Below are 27,405 nucleotides of genomic sequence, written 5' to 3'. Positions count from 1 at the left end.
TAAACATCTCACGAAGCTTCCCATCAACTAGAGAACAGAGGTGACAGCACATAAGGCTTTCAGAATAGGCCTCAGCCTACATTTCCAACCCCCTCCCCTGCACTTCATCAAGTTATCCCTTACACTCACCAGGGAAAATGATGGATTTTCTTCAAACAAGCCACAGCTCGTCACACATCATTATGCCGTGGCATTCCTTCTGACTGTAATTCCCTCTCCATTTCACCGCCTGGGAAATTCCTGCCGACATTTCCCTCTGTGAGGTTTATGCTGCCCAAGGCGTCATTATGCCAACTTCCTCGACCCTAGAAACTCTTAGCACATGCACATCACTCTTCTGATGCAGATTGTCTTCTACTGTCGCATCCCCAGTGAGACTGAGAGAAATCTTCTGCAAAGATTGTAAGGACAGTCTTCATTCTTGCCCAATCATAAACACATGGATATGCATATGATAGGCATATGAACATGGCATTAGACACCATAGCGGAGATTTGAGAACCACCTGTCAATTTGCTGGTGAATAAAGAAAATGTAGTATATGTATCACAATGGAATATTGTGCCACCCACAACCTGGATGAACCTGAAAGATACCACACAGAGTAAGTGAAATAAGCCAGTTAAAGAAGATAAATACCGCGCATCCATTCCCACGGGCTATCTCTAATAGTTCAACTCATAATCAGGAGCTGAGGGAGGGGAGGGGAGATGGGAGTTGTTCAAGGTATGCAGACTTTCACTTATACATAAATGAGTGCTAAAGAGTTGCTGTAGAATGTTGCCCATATAATCATAATATTGAACTCCGGCTACCCACTTTCCTCTTTCATTGTCTTCTTTTCTTGTTTCTTTTTTTCTCCATCTTCCTCTCTCTTGCTGTAAAGTGGTAGATCTCATGTTACATGTTTTTACTGAAGATGATGACAATAGAGAGAAGGAAAGTAATAGAAAACCCAAAACAAAACCAAAATAAATGTAGTCTCTGATGTGGGATGAGTATAGGAGGGGAGGGTAGTGGCAGGCAGCAAAGAATATTTAGGAATTCTCTTTCTCAGTTTTGCTGTGAAGCTAAAACTGCTCTAAAAAATAAAGTATTCAAAAGAGAAAAGAAAAATCAGTAAAGACTAAGTATATTGAACTTCTTACTGATTCCTTCATTACTAAATAATCACTTCATCGCATTATTCTGTGTCTTCAGCCCTTTCTTCATTCCTTTAAGAGTTTCCTACATAAGTTATATCCCATCTTATGTTTTTACATTCTCTTGTCGGCTTGCCTTTTCAAACTGTATTTTGAACTTGTGATGACAGGACCCATTCCTTGCACTCTGTTTCTCATATGGTTTCATAACGAAGACGAACTCCATGACCTCCATAGATGATCTGTAATCATCTCTCAGATGTCTTTTTCAGAGAAGCCCTTTGCCAATCAATGCTAATCTCTAAACAATCACACTGATACTATTATCTCCCAACAGCTGGAACCAGTCCCCTGCTCACCTGAGCACTTTTTCCTCGATGCGTGTTTTATATGTCCCTCACATTGTCACTTACCCCCAAGAACATGGAAACATGTGTCCAGTCTTCATGACACTGCACATACAACCTGCTCAAATCCAACAATTACTTCGGCAGGCATTGCTTCCTGTCCCACTTCCCACTCACATTTCCCCGACCAATCTCAGGGTGTACTAGTAATGTGACCAGAAAGAATTCTGTAAAGCAAGCCTCTCTTAGGTCTTGTTAGTTCCTCTTCCTCCATAATGATAGATAATTTGTCAATTAAACCACACATGAAAATTTCCACAGAGAGAATTATGGTTGATTTATTTTTAATTCCTTTTATCTTTTATTTTATTGCTTTAATAAAATAAAAATAAAAATAAAGCTTTAGGTGTCAGTTACGCGGGGTTCTCATTAACTGTTACTGTTGTGTGTTGGTGCTGGTGTTCTTTCTCCCTTGCTTCAACAGTTCTTTGATGGTGTCTATATCTTCAGGAGTGTACTTGGGGGTGAGAGTCACATTGTCATAATCAAATTCTTCATCAAGTGAGAAGGGCTGAACTTCATCCCCAAGTATCTATAAAATGTGATAAAGGAAAAAAAAAACATACAATCATAGTAAACAAGGATAAAGTTGAAACATAAACTACCCATTAATATTTAATTAAACTTTTTTAGACTTCAGCACTCTCAGCTGATTAAGCTGTTTTTAAGTAAAGAAATAAATTCAATTATTCAATTTGACCTAATTTAAACCTCTTAATATGCCTCATTTGTACCATACTGCATGTGAATGAATACCATTAGCTTAATTCTGCCCAAGGCAAGGACCAGAAAGTTTCCCATGCACACGTTCACTGCATTCCTTAGCACTTGTATGTAGTAGCAGTGATATGGAAAACACAGGCATTGTATTAAAATGTGAGAAAATATAACTTAAGAGTTTTGATCAACTGTAAATGTTTTTCCATCATTTACAAAAAAAACACTTGTATTAATAAAATATAATTTCCAATGATTAAAAAGTATCCTACATTTTCTATACTTCTTTGGGTAATATCGATATCTTCTGTCCAATGACAGAAAGAATTATAAAACTCAATACATACTCAACAAAATTAAGAAAACCGAGGGAAAGGATAAGGGTAGGAGGAATGGGGGAGAAGGCTGAAGGAAGTAGCATTGATCATGGTGCATTGATTCATAACTGCTTTGTTGATTAGCAACTCCTCTGTAGAACTACTTAAAGACAAAGGTAATTAAAAAGGAAGGAATTAAAACACAAAGTTTCATCTTAAAAGTCCAGGATCCCTGTTTTCTTACCAATAAATTTCAAAATATTCCAGTTTATGTAAAGTGAGTAGCGGCAAGGAAAGGTAATCATTTTGTACATATTCATTCAAATGTGTGAGTTTTGAACATTTGCTAAAGGACGGTAGATAAAAAAGCATATTTTAAAAAAAAATCTCACGATGTCATCCCCTAAAAAGCTTCTCCAAAAGTAAATGGTGTGTCATATAATGAGATCCATCCAGCTCTACCATATGGTAAGGTCAAAATAATTGAAAAGTATGGTTTATCCAAGAATGAAGAAACAATCATTAGCTTTAAATAGTTTTACATGGAAGATGATCTCATTGTTTATGAAGTGGAGCATATTGCTCAGAATATGTGTTGCTACTAATGGTGGAAAATAAGCCACCAGGAGTAGATCTCTCCTACCTGTTTGGCAGTCATATCCTACACTTAGGTGTGTGGTATCAGTAACTAACACCCAGGGATCTATCATTCTTCCTTAGTAAACTAGCAAGGAAACACATTTTACAGACGCAAGTATTTTGTTTCTATTAGAAAGTTATGACAAGAGTAATGGTAAAGAGCTGCCACTGAGTTCCCACGACATGCCAGCCCTAAGACCTGGAGCCACGTAGACAGCAGCACAGACTTCAAACAACCCTTCCACAATTCACTGTTATCCCATCTGAGGAAACTCCTAAAGGCTATGGAATTTGGGTAAAGCTACACAATTAATAAGAGAGAAAAGCATCATTTGAATCCAGGGCCTTCTGCTTTGAATAAAACTGAACCTGCTCAATAAACATTAGTAAGAATCAACCAAGCCAAAACTGAATCAACCAATTCAAAATTCCCGAGGAAGCTAAGCAGTTCCCACAAACGACCATAGATAATGTTCTCAAGGCCACAAGGAAACTGAAGCCTATTTCCTGTATTCAACTCAGATTGGAAGCAAATCTTCTACAGAGCAGAATGATGAACCCGTCTGTTTCTATCACATTCCAAGACTAAATTAATCCTCACCACAGCTGAAATGACAGAGGGATAACATTGCTACAACAAACTCAAAGAACACACAATAACCCAAGACGAGGACACCATCTCCAACTCCACTCAGTACTGAGGCCTGCAGACTTCAGCCCTATCCCATCCTGATGGAGGATGACTGATTCTACCCTGAACCTAGCAGTACGTGTGAAGAAGACAGCACATCCAATCGGATGGCATTTTCTGCTCTCTTATGCCTGGTCTAAACGCATGCCCTCATGAATGATGCCAAGCTCATTCCGCCTGTGCTCACTGCATTGTGACTCAGATCTCCACTGTGTGGCCTCTGTCGACAGCCATCCTCACCACGTGAAGTCATTTTGCTTTGTTCACTTCTCATGTAAGATTTTAAATTACACACTTTTAAATTACACAAATCGCTCTGCTGTGCTAAAAAACCCGGCAGTACCATGCTGTGAGTTCACATTCCTTCTATCCAACAGAAATGGTCCTCGGATTCCCAACTTCACCCACCTGGCTTGTTTACTCAAAAACTTGTAAGTATTCGATATTGAGAATACAAAATAAATCTAGCAAAACCTGAGTCTATGAGGTTTCATAAGAACTTCAAGGAGACAGAAATAAATGACTGATATTCGTATTACAGGTCATGCTCACTGATAGAATTGCAAGAAGGGAAAGGAAAGCACAGGAGTGAAAAATGAAAAAGCTCCATTTCCTCTCAATCAAGTACTGTCACCCTGAAGAAAACCCTACGAGCCCCCATATCACCACACTTTTTACTCAACGTGTCTTAGCAGCCCTGATAGTGCAGGGGTTGCATTCTGGATTTCTGAATCTCAAATGAGGACTAACTCCCATAGCCAAGTAAGTTTCAGACCCAGCCCACTATCATCTTCTCCCTCTCTTTTCACACAGATCCCAGTATCTCTTGAGACTATAACATCTCAAATTATGGTACCTCAGTTAGAGAAATTTCTTAAAAATAGCATTTTCCTTTAAGTTGTTTTTCATATGCTTAAATTCTTCATTATGACACATGATCTTCTTCAGTCATTTTATATTAACCAAAGCAAAAGAACAAGAAATTTCAGAAAGTTAATAAATATAATAATGTTAAGGATTACTCATTTATAATAAATGTAAGGGTATATTTATATACTTAAACAGATAGATTTCTTCCCTTAGAAACTAAGAGTTATTAACGGTAGCTTTGTCAGATTATCTTCTTAGGCAGTTAAATGCTGAACTAGAAAAGCAAATAAACCAGAACTACTTGCAAGGCCAAACAATGAGTCTCAGAATATTTCAGACTGTTTGGGGAATATAATGCAATGTGATCAGCACATCCATGAGTCAAAATGTCAGTGTAAGGTGTCAGGGAATGCAAAGATAAAGACCTGTAGGAAAATCACAAGTGAGATAAACCTATAAACAAAGCATAATACCATACAGTAAACACAAATGGTGCAGCTAAAGGGATGACAGGAGCAGAGAAAGGATGCCTATTCCAGACCAGACTGGATGGGCCTGCGAGGATTCAGAGCTGCCCGGGGTAATAACTAAGAGGATCTTTAAAGTGTATCAGTAAACAAGGTTGAGGGAAGAATAGCTTTGCAGAGAGGGGGGCTGTCATGAATAAGTCATAGAAATAAGATTCCCAATTTGCCATCTCTGAGTGTAAGGGAGAGGGTAGCAAGAGATAACCACTCATCTCTTATTGGCGGGATCGAGCCACTATAAAGTAGTTAGTGCCTTCATTCTGAACACATGCAGGCAAGCGACGGAGGCCTAGGACATTTTGTGGTATTCTGAAAGGGGGCTGAGTGGAAAGGAAACAGAATCAACTAGTAGAGTCTAGTGACTTCTGAAGGCTGGGGGGAAAAAAAACTACGGAAAAGGAATAGTCAGTAGCCAAAGAGGGATCCAAAACAAAGGGCAGGTTTTTCTTTTCTTGTTTTGTCTCATTTTCTTAAGGACCAGAGAGATCTGAATGTGTTTATACATTGAGGGGAATTAACCAAGAGAAAAGAAAAGACACAATGACTCCCCCCCCCAAACTGTGTTGTGTCAGAAAATTGTTCCCAGTAAGTAGTGAGGATGTGTGTATATATTTGTGCATTCAACAATGGTTTATTACATGGCTACTGTATGTATGGAACTGAGCCACATCTTACATTTGAACTAAACAAGCTTATGAAGATAAGCAGGAGAGGAATGAATTGGATTCTCCCAAAACAGGCAATAGACACATAATTCAAAGTGAGACGAGGTGTCCACTGTCATTCAGTAAACATCACTGTGGCCTACTAGAGGATGGCTTTTACAGTATAGGAAGGTTACATTTCTGCTCTGCCTTTCAGGCTATTGACTGTTGTAGCAGACTGGGAATTCTCTTCTTTCAAATTTGGTTTATTTCAGGGTTCTAAACTATAAGACTGCAAGGCTTTAAATTACAATCTGAAATTCTGATTTATTTCAGGCAAGAATTTGTGCAATCGAACACCAAATCCCCTGCTACTAAACAAAAAAACAACAACTGTGAATTAAGTTATTAACTTGTTGTTTTTGCCTAAGGAGCTGAGAGAAATATGTGTGGATTTCAGGTGTCTAATTTCAAATCTAATTGAAATCTTTTTGTGGCCTCTCAGGGAATACAATTTGTTACACTATTAGAAAACTTTGCTTTTCCTTAAAATTGCTCATGTGACTTATTCTACCAGAGACACTGTTAAAAGAGGCATCATTTTCATTCATGGTACCACATAGGCAAATTAAAGAAAAAAGAACTAATGCTCAAATCAATAATGGTAACATATAGCTGTAAGCTAGCATACAAAGTAATACAGTAAATAAACTGTCTTTTATAGATGGCCATTTTTTAGAATCCTATTATGAACTGGAAAAGCAGCTCTCCCATTAAAACATCAAGTTTTTTGTCTACTGACCTCTTTTATGGTTTTGATAACAAGTAACAACTTTTCATCTTCCTAACCTGAACTCTATAAAGCTGTTCAAAACTTACCAAATCTCTCAAAATAGAGTAGCCAGGAAAAAAAAGCAAGTTATTTACAAATACAACATTGAAGGTTCTTAGAAAAAGGTTTAACTCTAAGGCTAAAAAATTCACATGTACAAAACGGCTAATATTAAGAAAAATATCAAATAGGCCCAAAATATCAGAAAGTGGATCAATAGTTCTTAAGAGAAAATTAAGAGAAAGTCAAGACAGCCAGATCACATTTTCACCTTTCACACTGACAGCAGAAAATCAATTGCTGTCCCCGCTCTCCAAATGGCATTTGGTGAGCACTTTTAGGACATCTGCTGGAAACTGATGATTATGTTTTTTTGGTGACATTATAATAAAGGCTTGAGATAAGCTTAATGGTATCAAACCAAGACAGAGATGTTGCAATGTTGTGATTCTAGACAGTCTCTTACAGATAATAGTTAGAAATAAAAATCCTAAGCCAGATATAATGGTACATACCTAGAATCCCAGCAGCTGGGCAAGAGGATCACAACTTTTAGGCCAAATTGGACTACATATAAACTTTAAGGCTAGACTGAATTGCATAGTAAGACTCTGTCTCAAAATAGAAAAGAAAAAAGAAAGGGGAAAGGAGAGCAGAAAGAAGAAAGGAGGGAAGAGTAGGAGAAGGAAGAGGAAAGGAAGAAGAGGAAAAAAAGAAGGATGAGATGGAAAGGAGAAAGGGTAAGGGAAAAAGAAGAATAAAGGAAGATCTCAAACAAAATATTGGTCAGGATATTTACAAAACAACACGAATTATTCACGAATGGCTTATGAGTTAAGAAATACAAAATTCATTTATATTATTTTGATTCCAACATTGAAAAATGCTCAAAAATCCTGTGAAATTGAGAAATCAAAATGTTTAATGCAATCATACAGTTTTGTGTTTTACTATTCAACAGATTCGAGATCATTCAGAATTTTTTTAACCCATAACTGAAACCACTTTTTTTTCCTCTATTGTCCTAGAATACTTATATACTTAAGTGTAATTGTGTTTTTACAAAGGTACTAGATGCCATATTCAATGGCTAGCACAACAACTTCTAAGATCAACTTCCAATAGTCAAGAATACAAATGAGCCTTAAAAAGAAACTGATTCCTGCTAAGAATAGTATTGCAATTTTAGTTTTTTATAAGTCCAAGAATGTAATTTATAATTCAAAAAGCATATTAGAAAGTGGCTGTCCTGATCTATTTGTCTGGTAGCCAATTTGGGAGTTTAATATAAACCTGTAAGCACCTTGGATATATGTTTTTGATATTTTGATGTTTTTAAAAATACTAAACATGGAACATGGCAGCTTAGAATTCCACTGCATTACTTTTGAATGTCATAATTCCAACTGATTCTACAAATAGAATTAAATTCCAGTTACAAGACTAGTACCTGAATGATTATACTAGCCAAGAGAGACCTTGGGGAGTTCATTAGAAATCCACAGATTTAACCAAAAGCCCTTAACAACTTATTGGGGCTGATCCCCTTTATACTAAAATAAGGAAGGTCCTGCTTTCAGTATAACTTGTGGAGGAGATGGGGAAAAACAAGTCATTTAAGGAAACAGGTGGACCTGTTGCAACAATGAGAAGTACAAGTTGTCATGTCCAAAATGAGCTGCGGGGGGATGGGGGAGGGGGGGAAGAAGGATTGGGACTGGGGGGGGGGGGGGGAGGCTGGGAAGGGATGTGAAGGGTAAACAAAGGAGGAGGCTGCAATGCTTGGTAAGAAATGTACGCATTATCCTGCCCATGTAATTGTAACCCCTCTGTACAGTATGTTCACAAATAAAATAAATAAATAAATAAATAAAATAAAATAAGGAAGGTCACAAGGGTCACTTTCCAGCACCACCAGCAGCCTCTGTTAGTGCCCATTTGCCAAGTATATATAGAAGAATAGCAAAATGATAACTAAAGTGGCTTTCAGGTTCTATGTCTGAGAGGGTAAAGGTGTTAACAGAGAGTCTATTCTCTCCTGCCATTGTGCACATTGTCTCTATTGTGGCTAGCTAGGAACACATGACTTAAGTGGTTGCCAATGGGACATGAGCAGCAATGAAGGATCCAAAGTCCTAGGCCTTGCAGTGGCATGCCTACCCCCAAGCTCCTATCCCTGCCCCTCTAAGTATGGTGGCAATCTGGCTTGGAACGTTTAGCTGGGGACAGTGCCTCAAGGAGCCTTTAGTCTCCGATGACCCTAGGGAACTGACCTATTCACTCTAAGACCTCTCTCTAGAATGCTAAGTAAGAGAAATAGACTTCTACATCCTTCAGCCTTGGAATTATTATCAAGATTTTGTTACAGCAGTGTGGTCCTATCTTCACTAATATCAAAAATTTGTAAGACCTTAGAAATGATAAGAACCACAGCCAGTTCAGGCCAAAAGAGATAAGAAAACTGTCTCTTCTTTCTATTGCTTATTCTTCAGTATGACATATATCATAAAGCTGAGAGAGTTCCCACATAAAAACATAATTTCTCTGTGTGCTTACAAGGAGTATAATCATTAAAGACCCATATTCATATAAAATAATATATATCTAAATGAACTCCAAGATATGGAAATAAGAGATCTCTGTTTTCTTTCTTTTTATTAAAATTTTATTTTTTGATGAGTCTGGCTTTTCTTTATGCATGGTATATTCACTTGTATATCTGCAGGAGGGTTGGGGGAGGGTACAAAACTCAAGGGAAATGGGGAAAAAAGTACAGTAGTGGAACTCACTGGACACTGATGAAAGTGAACTATACAACTCATGGGGGAGGGACTGGGAGAGAGTGAGGGAACAGAGGACACTGTATGAAAGAAAATGCACTCATTACCTTATTCATGTCATTGTAATCCCTCTGTACATCACTTTATAATAATAAAGTAAATGATATTTTCTTAAAAATCAACAGAAGAGGAACCAATTAAATAACAAGTTCTAAATTTCCCCATGTCTAAGGAAAAAGAAAGCACAGAACAAGAGCACATTTCCCTAATAGAACAAACTAGAAAATCTAGGCACTACATTCTCTGGGGAGTACCTCAGACACTTGCTCCATGGTCCTTTTTACAGTAGGCTTCAGCTTCTCTTCATTGATGGGAGGCCGGTCAACAGGAACGTAAGAAGGAACATAGGTGCTTAATTCCTGTTCCACTTCTCCTGGAAGCAGCATCCTATCTGTTGATTATAAAATATTTCAGTTGATCTTTTGCCAGGTTCAACACTTAGCACCAGTGATCTAACAGCCAAAGGAAGGATAAAAACATGCTCATGCATTGGGCTGGGAAGGTGGCTTAGTGACAGAGTGCTTGCCTAGCATGCATGAAGCTCTGGGGTCGATTTCTCAGTATCACATAAACAGAAAAAACCTGAAAGTGTCACTGTGGCTCAAGTGATAGAGTGCTAGCCTTGAGCAAAAGAAGCTCAAGGACAGTGCCCAGGCTCTGAGTTCAAGCCCCAAGACTGGCAAAAAAAAAAGATGAAGATGAAGATTAAGAAGAGGAGGAGGAGGAAAGAGAGAGAAAAAGAGAAAGGAAGAAGGAAGGAAGGAAGGAAGGAAGGAAGAAGGAAACCAGAAAATACGTTCATGCAAAGTAGGTCCATTCTACAATGCAGCATGTCCTCATTTTGGGAACTTGACTCAAAGAAATCCCTTTCTCTAAAGAAGAAGCGATTGGTACATTTGTTTTTATCTTACTGTTGCAGAGTCACAGTCTATCCAAAAGAGAGAATGGGAGAAATGCTGTTTGGTGAGTAACTCAATTTTGCCTTGAAATCTGAAACAAATTTCTACTTCTACAGGAGACTAAGGCAGGAAGAAGATGCTAATTTTGCCTCATTTTGCCATATTTTCCCGAGGGAGTACAGAGAAAGAAAATAGAGTACTTATTTCATCTAGTAACAGTGTAGCAATATTTCACACACATATATATATATATACACACATACATATAACAACAATGCCAGAAGAAAAGCACTTTAACTTTCAGAAAAATGAAATACTTTGTCATATTCAGAATACACATTTTCTTTTTCAACACTTGCAAACAATAACATGTTTCCTGTACTAGCACAATCACAAGAATTCAACAACCAATCTTGGCTTTCTGATCCATTCAACCTAAATGTATATGTTCCTTCCTTACAGATGTGACAGTTAATGACTGCCTAACAGACAACCAGTGATTTTTATGGAGGACAAACAGAAGCATAGGAGTTTCCAAAGGACCAGAAGGCCTAGGACTAGCTGATGCTAGCCAGGAACTTGCAGCTGGCTCAGGAAGATGCTGCCTGCTACTCTACAATGATCCTCATTAAGCCACTAATTAAGTTCTCAGTGGAAGTGATTAATTAGCAACAGGCATGCCTGGGCTGTTGCCAATGGCAGCATAGGTAGATAGATAGATAGATAGATAGATAGATAGATAGATAGATAGATAGATAGATAGATAGATAGATAGATAGATAGATAGATAGATATCAAGATAACTGAAGCTGGTATTGATATACAAAAGCTGAAACCCTTTTGAAATGCATGGTTCACCAATGTAGACAACAACTCTCATAAAAATAAAAAAATAGAATCACTATTCTTTAAGTTAGGCCTTCATCATCAATCTGGTAGAACAGTTTGGTAGAACTATAAACATAGTTCTGTCATGACCAATTATTAAAATCTTAGAATATGGTCTTGCTATTTAGCATAAAGGAAAACTAATGTTAGCCAACATTTACTTTATGTCCAGCATTTTACAAGCATCAGCACAGCTAATCCTTCCAAGAGTTCTATTATTTCCTGGGTGATAAACAGTGAGAATAAACTCAGATTCCTAATCACTTAGAACCAATCCCACAGAAGAGCAGGGCTGGGCAATCCATCCACCAAGCCCTGTATCTTAGCCTACAATGTCACATCATGAACTTATTTTGTAAACAGGAATAGATATCCAAATATGTCACAACTATAGGTTTAGCTCAACAGCCAGATGCTATCTCACATAAGTTTTTTTTTTCTTTCTCACTCTTCTACCTCTTCCCCTATTATGTCCCTATGTCCCCATGGGAGGGAACTGAAGTACACATTCTCAGCTCCAGACATCACCATGCTCCTCTTCTTATCCTGCAGAGCTGGGCAGCAAGGAACTACAGCTCTATAGAGATACACCTAGAGGTCAGAGAGCCCAAGACCACCATCCAGCCTTAAGTCATGCCTCTTTACATACATCCAGAAGCCCAGGCTCCTGGGCTTGGCTGTAAAAACCTCTCCAGAAGGCAGGACTGTGGTTCTTTCTGAGATAACAATGCAATGTCCTCATTTTGTCTGACAAAATTAATAAGCCTTTTATTTCCTTTTCTCCAAAATCCTGGTCTCATTATTTGTGAATTGGTATTGAGTTCAGAGATCAAATTTCCCATATCACTTTTTAAAGCAGACTTTTCATTATGTGTCTTATTTAACTTGATTCAATTATGCATCCAAACTCAAGTACTGGAAGTGTCACTATAGTAAACATTAGCATGGTTGGGCAGCATAAAGTACACTTCCCACACTTTTTTTTTTTTTTGGCCGACAGAAGTAGCATGCTTAAATCCAAGAAAGTTGGCTTTCTAATGTATCTATTTGTGAGTTCAACACCAGCTCCCTCATGGAGCTCCTTCATGTAACTGACTAGGACTGACCTATGGCTGGCCAGGGCTGCTAACAAGGCAGCAAAAGAAAGGTTCAGACCTCTGAATGTGAAAACCAATATACCCCAGACCCTCTGGCTGCCAGAGGAAATAACAGGCTCAAATGTGAAATCAAAATCAATTCTGCTTTAAGGGCTACTGCAGATCATTGTTCTGACTGACAAATGGTATAGCCAGTTTGCAGTTCCTTCACTCCAACTCTACACTTTTCTAATCTGTTTGCAAAGAAAAAGTTAGAAATTTCAACAAAAATTATTTCTTTCCTAATAATTCCACTGCCATGGATACAATTCTTTCAAAAACAAGAAGACTCATCCTCTGTATTTTAACTAACATGTATTGACATTCCTTTTCTTCAGTGTAAAAGCAAAACTCACCCCAGCATGTCTGCTGGGGCCTAATAGAGTCCCTGCATGTGTAGTGATTCTCAGCCAGTTGGAGACAGAAAATGAATTTCCTGCACCATGTCTTTTAAACTGAATAGCAGGTGTTGAGAACCTACTTGCCAATACAACTCTGTGCATGATGTAAAAGAAGTATCATCATTACTCTCAAAAACAGAATATGGTTGAAGTGATATGTCTTTCACACAGAAATTAACTAAATAATAAGAACAAAGGTGAGTAACTCCAAATACAATGGGCTTATGAAAGGGCAAATTAATGTAGATGAGAAAAGACGGATAGGATACATGTTATAAGGAAAATTACCATCTTTTAGCCAATATGGATTTGTTATTTGTACACATACTTATCTTCTCCAGGGAAAAATAATTATTGTATTTGTTGATGACAGTGAAAAGAATTTCTGAAATACCCTGTAAAACTTTCTAAAACTCCAGTGTTTTCAGGGGCTTAAGATGACCACATTATTTTTAAAACAACCAAAGGCTTTGTTTTTATCTTAATTAAATGTCACTGTATCAGCTGATGTACATTGTAGAAACAGAGCAATTTCCAAATTGACTCTTGAGGTTGAATGACAAGACTGATGGGAATACTTTAATTTCTCCTTATCAACTACATGTTCCAATTTCTAATATTTACAAATGATCTACATATGCTGTTCAGCTTTCTGTACTGAGCCAATAATGAGCAAATCAAAAGCTGTCCTCGTGTCATCTAATACATTTTTTTGCAAGCAACCTACCTGTTACCTGATAATTCAGATTATAATAATATTTAATCTGCCTGGCATAGTTATAAAAATTAGCCAACCGATTTGTGTGTCATCATGTAAAGTGACCACGTTTCCTCAACATTTGGGCCTCTATGTCCAAGAAAAGGATAATGAGAAATGTTTCGCTTTCCAGTCTCCACAACACAACCACTATCTATAAAAGTCCAGCTTGGTGAATTTTGTTTTGTTTGTTTTGTTTTACTGGTTGCTCACAGCTAGCGCTGTACCACTTTGAGCCATGCCTCCAGTGGAGCTTTGTGCTGGTTAAATGGAGAGAGAGTCTCTGAGACATTTTGCCTGGACTGGTTTCAAATCATGATCCTCCAGATTTTAGCCTCCTGAGTAGCTCGTATTATAGGGATGAGTTAACCATGCCAGGCTAGTTTAGTGGTTCTTATTCTTAAAAGTTACCCAAGTAAGGAGTACATTTCTTTTCAAACAGTGTTACGCCCTCCCTCATTTTCTCTCACTCCCCGACTCTCCTCCCCTCCACATTGTAAAGTTCAGTTCCAACATAGTGTCTAGTGAGAATCCCTGTTGCATTATTTCACCCATTGTCCCACTGTTTTTCCAATTCCCCATCTCTTCTCCAAATCAGGTAAATTTGTATAAAAGACAAAGGGTACTCAGAAACAGTGACCACAGGGAATAAAACAGAGGAACAAAATGAAACACTAAAAAAAAGAGGAGGAGGAGCATAAGGAGAAGGAGGAAGAAACCTCTTGTTTCTATATCATGGAATTTTTTTTCCCCCAGTCCTGGGCTTGAACTCAAGGCCTGGGCACTGTCTTTTGCTCAAGGCTAGCACTCTACCACTTAAGCAATAGCACCACCTCCAGCTTTTTCTGTTTATGTGGTACTAAAGAATCGAACCCAGGTCTTCAAGTGCTCTACCACTGTTCCACATTCCCAGCCCCAATAAGCTACATTTTATATGGTCATATGTACAAAGTTATCAAGATATTGTGATCCTCTAGGACTACCTTAAGCATATACTAATATTACAAATGAGGAAAACCAGGTAGCCTGTGTTCTTTGGGTCTGGCTTACTTCACTTAATATGATTTACTTATGTAACTAACCCTTCTGTACATCAGCTTTACAATAAAATAAAATAATAAAATTTTAAATAAGAAAAAAGTTACTAAAGATCACAAAGATCTCTTACTTACATGGGTTATATCTATTAACATTTATCATATTGAAATTAAACAAATAAATATTCTAATATTATTTATAGAATCATTAAAATTAATTCAATTTTAAAATGTTTTATGAATAATCTATTTCCAAAAAACAAAGGAATCAGTGAGAAGTACAGGTTTACATCTTTTCAAATCTATTTTAATGTCTGGCTTAATAGAAGAAAGTTTGATTCTTTGTTTCTGCATTTGATTTTTGAATTATGCTTTTTTAGTTGATATAAGGAAAATCTAGTCTCAAACAGGTAAATAGCTGAAAAGGTGAAAATTATTTTGTCTTTTCATAGGATTACAGGTATTTTTTTAGATACCACACCAAAACGTGACAAATGATAGTTTTTTAAAGGTTAGTTTCAGTAAGTAATCTGAAACCATACTATTGAATGTTTCACATTGTTATATTAAAAGTCACTCTCCTAACTTTCAAGTTGAATGGATATTTCTTCAATGCATAGTTTTACACTATAATTAACTGTTTATTTGGAAAATATTGACTCACACTGTTAGGTAGCTCTTCCAAATATTGACATGTTGCATTATGCAGAATAAAGCCCACATTAGTCAATATCACCAATTTTACCAAGTTTCCTAAAATTCTAATTTTCACTTGTTTGAATATCAGTTTTATCACTGGCGATGAGTACTATTAATTGTAGAAGAGTTTGTTTGATACTTTCTTAAAATCATAGTTTGTCAGTCATCCTTTTAAAGAGACTGTGATTCAGAAAAGAGAAAACAGTTAAACACCCTCTCACTCTCTCACACACACTCTCTCTCACACATATTTTTCCACATAACTAATTGTATTCCCATATGTAGCAGAAGTTCCTTGTTGGGTATATACTATTTCAACATATAGATCATTAAAAGAGTTGTGGTCGCCAGGTGCCGGTGGCTTATGCCTGCAATCCTAGCTACTCAGGAAGCTGAGATCTGAGGATCTCGGTTCAAAGCCAGCCAGAGCAGGAAAGTCCATGACTCTCATCTCCCAATTAACCACCAGAAAACCAAAAGTGGCACTGTTGCTCAAGTTGTAGAGTGCTAGCCTTGAGCTGAAGAGTTCAGAGACAGTGCCCAGGCCCAGAGTTCAAGCCCCATGACCAACAAAAAAAAAAAAAAAAAAAGAGTTGTGGTCAGCATATCAGGAATTAGTAAAAATCAATCATTTTTACAACTTTATCAAGGACATTTTCAGCGGAAACTTGCATTTATATTGGTTGTGAATTTCACAGCAATGAAGATGATAACTGCTAGTATAGTTAGTGCCACTATGTTGGTTCACACAAACGCACCAGCATAGAACCATCATTGCTTCTGCAACATTAGTGAAGACAAATAAAAATAGATATGTATTCCAACACTGAAATATTGATATGTCAGGAAAGGATTAATGAGCTAGAATATAGTGGAAAATATTTAGACTGAAGCAAGAAAGACAAAATTCTTTAATGATGAAAAATACAGAAAAGAGCAAAAGGGACATAGGGGTTATGGAAAAATGATAGGATCATGGGTAATATTTAAGGAGATAAGAGCAGAGAATTTCCTAGCACAAGAATCTCCACCACCCCCAAGCAAAACAAATACAAACAAAACAACATAAACATAGTAAAATTACTGAAGAAAAGGGAAAAAAACAGTCAAATGAGGGGAGAGAACATTAACTTCATAGGACAGCAATCAGACTGACAGATGATTTTTATTATCTTTCTTTTTTGGGGGTGAGGGGGTCCGGTCATGGGGCCTGAACTCTGGGCCTGGGTGCTGTCCCTCAGCTCTTCAGCTCAAGGCTAGTGCTCTACCACTTGAGCCACAGCACCACTTCCGACTTTTTTCTTTTTGCTTATGTGGCGCTGAGGAATGGAACCCAGGGCCTCAGGCATGCAAGGCAAGCGCTCTACCAGTGAGCCACCTTCAACAATAAACACCAAAAAAAACCCTAGAATATCTTTAAAACACTGGAAGAAAATAACTGTAAAATGTACTAAAATAGGGCTTAAATAATTCTTAGTTATTCCACAATAGGCAAAAAATGTAAGGGGGAATTAGACATAAATGATCAGGAGAGGAAGAAAACAAAATAGCAAGGTGAACAGATTCAAAGCCAGATGATTTCACTATATTTAATGAAAGTAGGTAACACCACTTCCACTAAATCAGGATTTAGAATATACATGTATATACATCTATATTTACATTTATATATATACATGCACATGGACACATACATACATAAGTGATACGCTACTTGCAAGTGATCTGTGATCTAACAAATACTCTGCAAATAAAATAAAGGAAAATAATGTGGAGGTGTAGAAAGAGAATGATTACTGCCCATCCAAGAGATGGTAAGGAAGATTAGGGGAAAGTTACTTCGTGGATAGGGCAATTGTACAAAAATAAATGAGAAGTGTGTCTAGGAGTCAGAATGGTGGAAATCTAAGTAGGAGCTTTATGCCTAGTGTAGTTAAATTTGGAAGTAAGGCTTGTTTCACAGCCACAACTGGGCATCCTTCCAGACAGAAAGGTTAGACTATCCACCTGGGAGAATATCTGCACAAATGACACCGAACCAGGGGTAATGAAAACCACCTCTATGGATGCCCTTAAGAGACCCAGAGCGAGTCCCTCAGCCTTCCATCAACAGATGATTCTCAGCTGTAACTCACTTGGGGAAAGGGAAGCTCCGGGACTAGAAGAAAAGACATACAGCTTCCAAGCAGCATGACCCCCGAAGCAAAATGAAGGGATTGATTAAATAAATCTTTTCTTCTCTCAGTGGGATAAGAAGAGAATTATCCTCCCAATTCTCTTCTCAAGAACAAAATGAAAATTTCTTGATGTAATAAGGACAGGGCAAAAGCCTTTGCTTGTCCTCATGGTTAACATGACTAGACCTTCAGAGATGGGTATATGTTTGCATACGTAAAACTTGGAGAAGTAGGACTAGAGGACCACTGTAAAACAGGTCCTTGTGTATTTTCTCCCTCTTGATGTTTTCAATGATAAATGAAGCCATGGAAGAAGATATTAATATCCTAAGTATATAACACAGTATCTACATTTCAAGTTGCTTGAAATGTATCATTTTTTTCTTAAACCATCACCTCTATATATGCCATTCTTATGCTGTCCTATCCTCTCCTATCTGCCCTTCTCCCTCACCCCTTCAGCAGTTCATGGTTATTTACCCTTTGGGTCTGGGGCTCTTAAAGCACTTTATTTATTTGTTTGTTTGTTTGTTTATTAAGTCTGTTGAGGAGCTTGAATTCAGGGCCTGAGCACTGACTGAGTTTTTTCTCCCAAGGTTAGTGCTTTACCACTTTGAGCCACAGTTCCACTTATGGTTTCCTGGTAGCTAACTGGAGATAAAGAGGCTCATGGACTTTCCTGTCCAAGCTGGCTTCTAACTGCAATCCTCAGATGTTAGTCTCCTGAGTAGCTAAGGTTACAGGCATGAGCCACTGGCGCCCAGCACTCTTTAAAGAGGTTTCTCTGATCCTACAGACAAATTTAAGTTCCCCTTCAAATGCTTTCGAGAGATCCTGAATAATTTATAATGACATGTTTGTGATTATATCATTATACCTGAAACTCTTCTAATAATTTATGAATTGTATGAATACAGAAACATGGTCTATTTTTTTTCTTCATTATAGTCACAGTATTAAACATTTTTTTCTTCATTATAGTCACAGGTATTAAACATTTGTTAAGTATGAATCCCTGGCCATTCACAGGCTGCTTAAAGCTGCTCAAAGATGAGGATAACCAAAGAATTAAATCATATTTTTTTAAAGGAGAGATAACTGATCCCTCATTTGTAGGCACTTGCCTCTTCCTAGCTACAAATGATTCAAAGTACTGGAAACGTTGAAAATAAAAAATTGAAGAGGGCTGCCAATTGTTGAGTAGGAACCAGGACCCACTGTCATTTAACACAATTAACCATAGCATGAGTACATCCACTGGTCAAAAGACCTGTCCAGGCAGTATAATTCTGAGAACTAGACCTTAAAAATAATCTCTTTAGCTAGTTTCATTAAGCCAGAGAAGAGAATAGGCCAATTAAGGAGGTAAAAATATAATAAAATGAAGATTCTTCTTATGCTGATGGCCCTAGTATAATAGCAACTAGTTAACCCAAACTGCAATTGTGCTGGATAACAATTTGAGCCATCTTGTCTGAAAACATAACAGTTTTCAAGTTAACTGTCTTATTCCAAATCAGAGAAAGGAAAGGCTTATAAGTTGATATGAAATCAACACACAACACGAAACTTCCTGGAAAACATTATCTTCAGAAAGTTCTTCAATAGAGGAAAGAAGGATGGCCAATAGACACATGAAGAAATGCTCAACCTCCCTAGCCATAAAAGAAATGCAAATCAAAACAACATTGAGATACCACCTCACCCCAGTTAGAATGGCAAAAATCAAGAATTTTAATAACAACAGATGCTGGAGGGGATGTGGACAGAAGGGAACCTTACTGCATTGTTGGTGGGAGTGTAAACTTGTTCAACCACTTTGGAAAGTACTATAGAGGTTCCTCAAAAGACTCCACATAGAGCTCCCCTATGACCCAGCAATCCCACTTTTGGGCATTTACCCAAATGTTCATAAACAAGACTACACTAAAGCTACCAGCACAACTATGTTTATTGCAGCATTATTTACCATAGCTAAGATATGGAACCAACCCAGATGCCCCTCAGTAGATGAATGGATCAAGAAAATGTGGTATATATACACAATGGAATTCTATGCCTCCATAAGAAAGAATGACATTGCCCCATTTGTTAGGAAATGGAAAGGCTTGGAAAAAATTATATTAAGTGAAGTAAGCCAAGCCCAAAGAAACATAGGCCCCATGGTTTCCCTTATTTGCAATATCTAGTATATGTATGAGTCAAGCACAAAAGGTCAGATAAGGTGAGGTTAGGGAAATGAACCCTAAGATATGTATTCAAATGTTTTTTTTTCTTTCATGGGATTGTTTCTAACGCATTTATAAGATTATTTCTTTGTTGCTTTGTATGTCCCTCCCCTACAGTATAACCCCTGCTTTCACTGTATTTGATATCGGTATAATTTGTGAAGGGGAAAGGGAAAAACATATCGTTTAAATAGGGATACAGGTGGACCCATTGTGACAATGAGAAGTACAAGTTGTCATGTCGAAAACAAACTTTACTACTTTGGTGGGGGGGGGGAGGGGAGGATGGGGGGGCTGGGGGAGGATGAGAAGGGATGGGAAGGGGAAACAAAGGAGGAGGCAACAATGCTTGATAAGAAATGTACTCATTATCTTGCCCATGTAATTGTAACCCCTCTGTACAGTATTTTCACAATAAAAAAGAAATAAAAAATTTTTAATAAAAGAAAGTTCTTCAATACCACTGAATATAGTATCTACTCTCCCACCTAGACTGCCAAAGTAAACATCATGGAAAGAATCATACACCCAATTCTTAGAGAATATTTATGAGAGTGAATAAGGTGTTCAAATAAAATCAATGGCAGGAAAACAATACAAAACCTACTTCCTTGCAGCCCCAGGCAAATCTGTTGCTTAAACAATAACAACAGAATCTAATCAGTAAACTTCTCAGCTGCCAAAATTATACAAGCAACTTGCCTGTTTAAAATGTCAATTTTCCCATCTGATATAAATATTTGCCTTCTGCTCCCATTCCTAAAGTGTAATACAAATTAGGCCCAAAGTAGAATTCACCTTGGCACAGACTATTAAATTTCTTTTTTCCTTTCAAGTGACCCAAATTGCGCATTTCTAAAAATGGGAAGCCCTAGTGATCTTCTCTGTAATTAGAATAGACCACTAAAACCCAGATCAACTATCAGCAGAGGGTCTGCACATTATTTTCCATGTGGGAAGGTTTGACTAGTTCATTCAAGTCCACTGAGACTTGGTTCAGCCTCAGTAATCATGTATACCCAAATGCAAAACTGCCTGTTATTTGATTCCTTAAAAAATCATATTAGTGAGATGTTATATTCATTTTTCCACAAACTAAAAGAGGAAACTTCAAAACTGTTTAGAGAAAAGAATGTGAAAATAATAGCAAAGGATAAAAAGACAACTTAAAAGATAGACACAACAAAAACCAAACTTGTTGGCTATATTGATTTAAAATACAGACCTTCTCATTGGTGGGAGGAGGTTGAGAAATTTAAACCACCCCAGAAATGCCCAACACTGGTTTTTTTCCTGCCTTCCTATAAAATTGATTTTATATTGGTAATGTGTTACATGAAGACTAGAAACATTAGTCTTCAATTGTCAACCTCAAACTATATCAGAATCATTGGGGTACTAACTAAAAATTCAGTGTCCCTGAAGACCTTCTGAATGGGTGCAGGATGTAGGAATCTGCATTTCTACCAACAACAGCTTCCTGAAAATCCAGGCTCTCCCTCAAGTCCAGTCAAAGTCCCAAAGCTGCTCTGATAAAAATCCAGTCACTAGAGTGTAAAGCCAGTGAACCCTCTCTGGACAATGAGATTCATTTAGATCCCTGACATCAAATAAGAAACTTGAAAGTCTTCAAAGACTACTGGTTAATAAAGTGCTTGAGAAACAACCCCATCAGTGGAATAGTTTGATGTTTGGAAGCAGAATAAAAATGTTAATTGCTTTCCATTACCAAAGCCTTGCCAATTCAAGCAGTAAAAGAAGCTAGACAGAACAGGGGCTAATACAATTTACAGATTGTCTCCATCCCCAAACCAACTTTACCCAACCACCTTAATTCCTGCCTGATTATAAACAAACTGTCTGCTCCCATAAACTATTCTTATTTATGCTACCAAAAGACAGGAAACAGAGGCCAAGAAGCAAACCCCCATAGAAATTGCCCTTTGTTTAAAATTGAACACTGACTTTGAAATACTTTTTTAATATATGTTTTATTGTAAAAATAATGTACAGAGGGTTACAGTTACATAAGTAAGATAATGAGTACATTTCCTATTGAGCATTGTTACCTGCTGCTTTTTCCCCCCTACCATCCCTTCCCTCCCCAGTTCCCTAACTCCTTCCTCCCCCATCCCCAAAGTTGTAAAGTTAATTTTCAACATAGTGTCTTGTACATCTCATTGTTACAATGGGTCAACCTGTACTATTATTTCAGCATTTTGTTATTTCCCTTCCCCTCCCCAAATTAGAAAAATGTATATACAAGATGCAAGGAACGGGAATCAAATACAGTGAAAACAGGGATTATACCATTCTTTCCTCCTTTTAAGTGTCTTAAATCAGGCATTCTGTCATTGCAACAAGAAAAATGAACTAATATGAAGCTCTTAACTCTTTACCTGACTCTTGCCTGTATGTGGTTCCCCTTTCTTTGTAATATGTGATTTTACTCTTGCTTATTAAGTGAAGAATAGATGCTACAGAAATGTTAATAAGGAAATTTAAAAAATCATCTTCTACATAAACATCAATGAACCAGCAAAAAGCCTCTTCCAGTCTAGCCCATGTGAAAAAATGCACCAAAAGAAACATTTACAATATATCTTCAGTATTAAGTGTCTTTTTGGCAGTAATGATATTTGAACTCAGGGCTTTGTACTTGCCAGACAGGTACTCTACCACTTGAGCCATACCTCCAGTTTAATTTTTATAAATACATTTAAAAGCAAAAAGAAATTAGCTTTTCTTACTCGTTATTTTTGTAATCAATTGTGATATTCTATGATATTTATGATCATTTGGTGTCCCTCAAAAATTACCTCAATTTACAACACTACTTCTGGAAATAAGGAGCTAACATGATAAGAGATCTATGTAAGGAAATTATTTTAGAATTAATCCTCTGTTAAATCGAGGGGGTAAGATAGAAGGAACAGCTTTCTTTTGCTTAAAACCAAAGGTTAAACAAGACAGTTTGACCAATCTAGAATAAAATCATCTTTGTTTGGTATGAAAGTAAAATAAGTTCACAACATCAGTGTTCCCATGGCAGGCAGGTGGGAGGTAGCACTTCCCCCAAAAGAAAGCTGCCTAAATCATCATTTGTAGTTTGTAGAGAGAATTCACCCAGCATAGAAAGTAAAGAGAAAGCATACCCTTGCTCATTTGGGGATCAGTCTCTTCATCTATGTCCACATCTTCTAAACTGAGGAAGTTGTCCACCTAGAAAAAAAATTAACATCACTGTATGCATGTCAGGCAGACTTAAAGTTGCAATGAAGTCTATGAATCCACTTGAATCCCATTCAACCAAGTGGCTGAGTCCACTTTGCCCATTAACTATTGAATCTCAGCTCAAAGCCTTTGTGTTCATGTGCATTCCCTTCTGAGAAGCAGTTCATCTGGAAGGTGGCCGAGGTTTTATAGACACCTTAGTCAGCTGTCTACACTGAAAGGGAATAATAGAAAAGAATTTTGAAAAAGGGACTTCGTTCCGGATTCTTACCCAGAATATATACATATACATACGTATATATATATAAAACCACTTTGTTTTTTAATTTTAGTTTTTAATCTTTAAATAGTTGCATAAAGGAGTTACCATTCAAGTAGTAGATGAATACAAGGAATCTTGATCAATGTCACTCCTTTCATTATTCTTTCCCATCCCTCCCAACCTTTCCCCTTCCCTCAATTTTCTTGATTTTTAGACTGTGTACTGGATTTTATGACTGTGTTTTCAGAAAAAATGGCAGTGGTAGTTTGGCTGTTATCATAACAGTGTGCTTTCTTGCAGCACTCTGAAGAGCCAGAGAGAAGAGACTAAAGAAAGTAAAGAGAGAAAGGTTCATTCAAAACAAAATCATCTGGCCCTAGGTAAATCACAAGAGAGGTGAGCAGGGCAAAAAATCAAGTGTTCTCTCTTTTTAGCAAATAAAACTGAAAATTACTTCAAAGGTAAAAAGGAGAGCAGGTGACCTTTACAGACACAATAGCAGCATTTCAACAAAAAACTATTCCTCATGGAATACTGCTTTCCACTGCCAGCTGACAATGAGACGTTTTAGATTAACAAAATGGTAACATTTCAGACATCAACTAATTCATCTCAGAGCAATACCAGAGAGTGTAAATAAGAAAATGATTTCTCCACTGGCACTGATGACAAGTAGTAAAATGTGAGGTTGCTATGCTTCTTAAGCCCATGACCTAAACTTGTATGTAACAAAAGGCCTTAAAATTACAAATTAGATTTTATAATTGCAATTCAAAGAATAAATTCTGTCCTCCCCTAGCTCTACTTGTAATAGGCAGACCATGGCTATTCCATAGGAATCTAAAATAGCAATTTTCATTGCATCTAAGTATACAACTACAATCATTACGTCGTATCTGGCAAAAAAAAAATTATCTGCTGTGTGGTAGTTTCAATACTAAAATGTGGAATCTTGTATAGTATAGTGCTTTTTTTTTTCTTGATCAGGTATGCTAAAGGAGATGTGGGTCACATTTCTCTATTAAGGCATTCCCTATTCATTAAGGCTTAAAGAAAGAAAGAAAAAGGATCTAGAATATAGCTAAGATATTCAATCACCAGTTAAAAAGCAATTGGGCTCCAGTGGCTCATGCCTGTAATCCTAGCTACCCAGGAAGCTGAGATATGAGGATCATGGTTCAAAGTCACCCTAGGCAAGAAAGTCCATGAGACTCTTATTTCCAGTTAATCACCAAAACCCCAGAGGTAAAGCCATGGCTCAAGTGGTAGAGTGCCAGCCTTGAGTAAAAAAAAGCTAAGGGGATAGCACCTACCAGCACCAGCAAACGCCTTTGGGACAAGGAGAGGAATGGTGGGAGAGGGCCCTAAGGAATGCAGGGAGAAAAGGTAAGCACATACAGTCATTATATTCATTGTACATTATATAAACATTGAACAACATAACGTGGGGGTGGAGAGGGGAGTGGAAAATACGGGGGAAAACAATGGAAGAAGTGACAGTGATCAAGACTCATTGTATCCACAATTTGGAATTGTAACCTATTTGTACAGCTGCTTAATATTTTTTAAAATGTACAAAAATCTCAAGGACAAAAAATCTAGTGAATTCCCTACTTTATATAAAAGAAAACAATCATAAATATTATGATTTTGTTTATTTGCTTGTTTTCTTGCCATGAAGAAAAACAAAAACAAAAAACAAAAAACTAACTCATGCCTTACCTTCACCTTTCCAGCCAACTTCAGATCACCTTGAAAGGAGCTGCTGACTTTCAGGCCTTCATCTATCACTATCTGAAAACATAATGAGGACATACCGATGGGAAATTAAAACCACCAAAAATAAAAGAACGGATCTTGTAGCCTGTCTGGGTTTTGTTAATTAGCTATACATGAAAGACCAGAGTTTCTGAACCATAGGAGGCATCAGAAAATGGGTTTCAGGAGTCGTAACTTCTACCACTGGCCTCTAGACTCACCATGTAACTTACAATCAAGTTAACCCCAGTGTTCTTATGTGTACAATAGGAACACTCCACACCTTCTGTCCCATTGCAATGAACCACTGGTGGAAAAACCAGAGAATGCTACTATAACATTTTAGAAAACAACGTAATTCAGCAATTCTTGCCTCTCATATAGTGGCCAAAGACTCAATATGTGACATATTCCTAATGATCAATAATTGCAAGTAAAGTGTGAATCTCATAGGAAAAAGAAAAATTATATCTCACAATCATCACTGGGAAATGTCCTTAAACTAGTGAGGGAACTATGATCCTACACACATTTCTAACTCAGAGATTTAGAAAGTCCCAGAAAACCTTGGATAAGAGTTTCTACTGTAGTTTGAAGGAGCTTACTATAGGACTGGTAATTTTTTTTAAATCCCATTTTACACAGAGAACTATAAAAACAAACTAATGTTATAAACAAAAGATACTGATAATTTCCAGGAGAATTTATAGATAGTTCCTCCCTACAAAGCTGTTAAATGAAAACTGAGGAAAACCAAGTTGCTGTCTGTCATTAATGGTGTTTGTTGAACTACTGAGTTGTAATGATGATTTTCAACCCAGGACCCCAACAGGTACTTGAGAATGAGAATGAGAAGTTACCAGCCTCCTAACTGTCCCATGTTTTTTATGGTCTCTCTTCTTTTTAATTCAGGAACGTTGTGTTTTGTCTTTTGGGGGGTGGGGGAGGGGTCCTCAAACCATTTTTGTAACTGCACTATGGTATTACCTGTTCTTCTTCTTCTGAACACTGTGATGCAGGATGAAGAAAGAAGGCTGTCTTTCTAAGATGATGGTCATTGTGTTCATTTTTATGAGTAAATTTGACAGAAGTAGCTATGGTTTTTGAAGAACCAGTTCCAAGTGCTCCGTTTTTGGTCCCATTATCCTCTGAAATGATACAGTTATATAGTATTAGATAGTTGCATAGTATTAGAAAACATCACACAAAGAGTTTGGTTTACTGTCTGTTTACTGAAAAACTTTCTTCAAAAAAATCTTTTTTAAGCCAGGTGCTGGTGGCTCATGCCTGTAATCTTAGCTACTCAGGTGGCTGAGTTCTGAAAATCATGGTTCAAAGCCAGCAAGGGTAGGAAAGTCCGTGACACTATTTTTGTTTTTGTTGTTTGGTTTTGTTTTTTATTCTTTTATTTTTTTGATTGAAAACTACACTAGAAATGTTATAGGTTGAAAGACACAAAAATAGTGCCAATAAAAGATTAAAGAAAAAAATTAAACAAGGCTTGTTCTGAAAAGGACGCCATTTTCACAACTGAGAGTATAGTAGATTAAAAACCACTTAGGTATTTCATAAGCAAACATACTAAAAGAGAAATCATCTTAAGAAACTATAGGAACTCCTTAAACCAGCTATTTTCCCAGAACCTTTTTTTAAATATATGTTTTTTATTGTAAACATATTGTACAGAGGGGTCACAGTTACATGAGCAAGGTAATGAGTCCATTTCCTATGGAGCATTGTTACCTTCCTTTGTTTTTCCCCTACCATCCCTTTCTGCCCACCTCCCTAACTCCTCCCTCCCCCCTCCCCCAGCGAAGTTGTAAAGTTCAGGGAGGGGAAGGAAAATAACAAAATGCTGTAATAAAGATACAGGATGACCCACTGTAACAATAAGATGTACAAGACACTATGTTGAAAATGAACCGTGACTCATCTCCAATAAACCACCAGAAAACCAGAAGTGGTGCTGTGGCTCAAGTGGCAGAGCGCTAGCCTTGAGCTGAAGAGCTGAGGGACAGCACTCAGGCCCAGAGTTCAAGCCCCATACCTGACAAAAAAAAAATCTTTTTAAAGAACTCAACAAATGGAATTCTTGAGGCTTTAAGTACTTTTGAATATGTCATTATTTCTTAAAGTGCAAAGGAAAATAACACTATTTTATTCAACATTCAACACCAATTTATGGAGCACCTACCATGTTCTCCATCAATAAAGTACATTTACAAGACTTTTAGACATTACTTACCTCATTTTTCTTTAATTTGGGAGGTTTTCTCCCTACTTTGAAAAAAAATCTATGAATG

The 27,405-nt window shown here is 37.2% G+C and overlaps 1 protein-coding gene across 2 annotated transcripts in view; it reads right to left on the bottom strand.

Moving 5' to 3' along the window:
• Positions 1–1,876: 1,876 nt before the first annotated feature.
• The window catches only part of LOC105988090 (chromosome unknown open reading frame, human C11orf74), a 65,631-nt gene continuing 40,102 nt past the window's right edge, over positions 1,877–27,405 (bottom strand). For both annotated transcript variants that reach the window (XM_013019597.1, XM_013019598.1), the window contains exons 3-7: positions 26,090–26,250; positions 25,067–25,138; positions 23,004–23,070; positions 9,881–10,017; positions 1,877–2,081 (exon numbers count right to left, since the gene is read on the bottom strand). In XM_013019597.1, the coding sequence (XP_012875051.1) occupies positions 1,926–2,081; positions 9,881–10,017; positions 23,004–23,070; positions 25,067–25,138; positions 26,090–26,250 (593 nt within the window). In that variant the 3' untranslated portion in view covers positions 1,877–1,925. The remainder of the gene's footprint in view (positions 2,082–9,880; positions 10,018–23,003; positions 23,071–25,066; positions 25,139–26,089; positions 26,251–27,405) is intronic.

Source organism: Dipodomys ordii, unplaced genomic scaffold, assembly GCF_000151885.1.
Source record: "Dipodomys ordii isolate 6190 unplaced genomic scaffold, Dord_2.0 Scaffold46, whole genome shotgun sequence".
Classification (NCBI taxonomy): domain Eukaryota; kingdom Metazoa; phylum Chordata; class Mammalia; order Rodentia; family Heteromyidae; genus Dipodomys; species Dipodomys ordii.
This window is presented reverse-complemented; position numbering and strand designations above follow the sequence as displayed.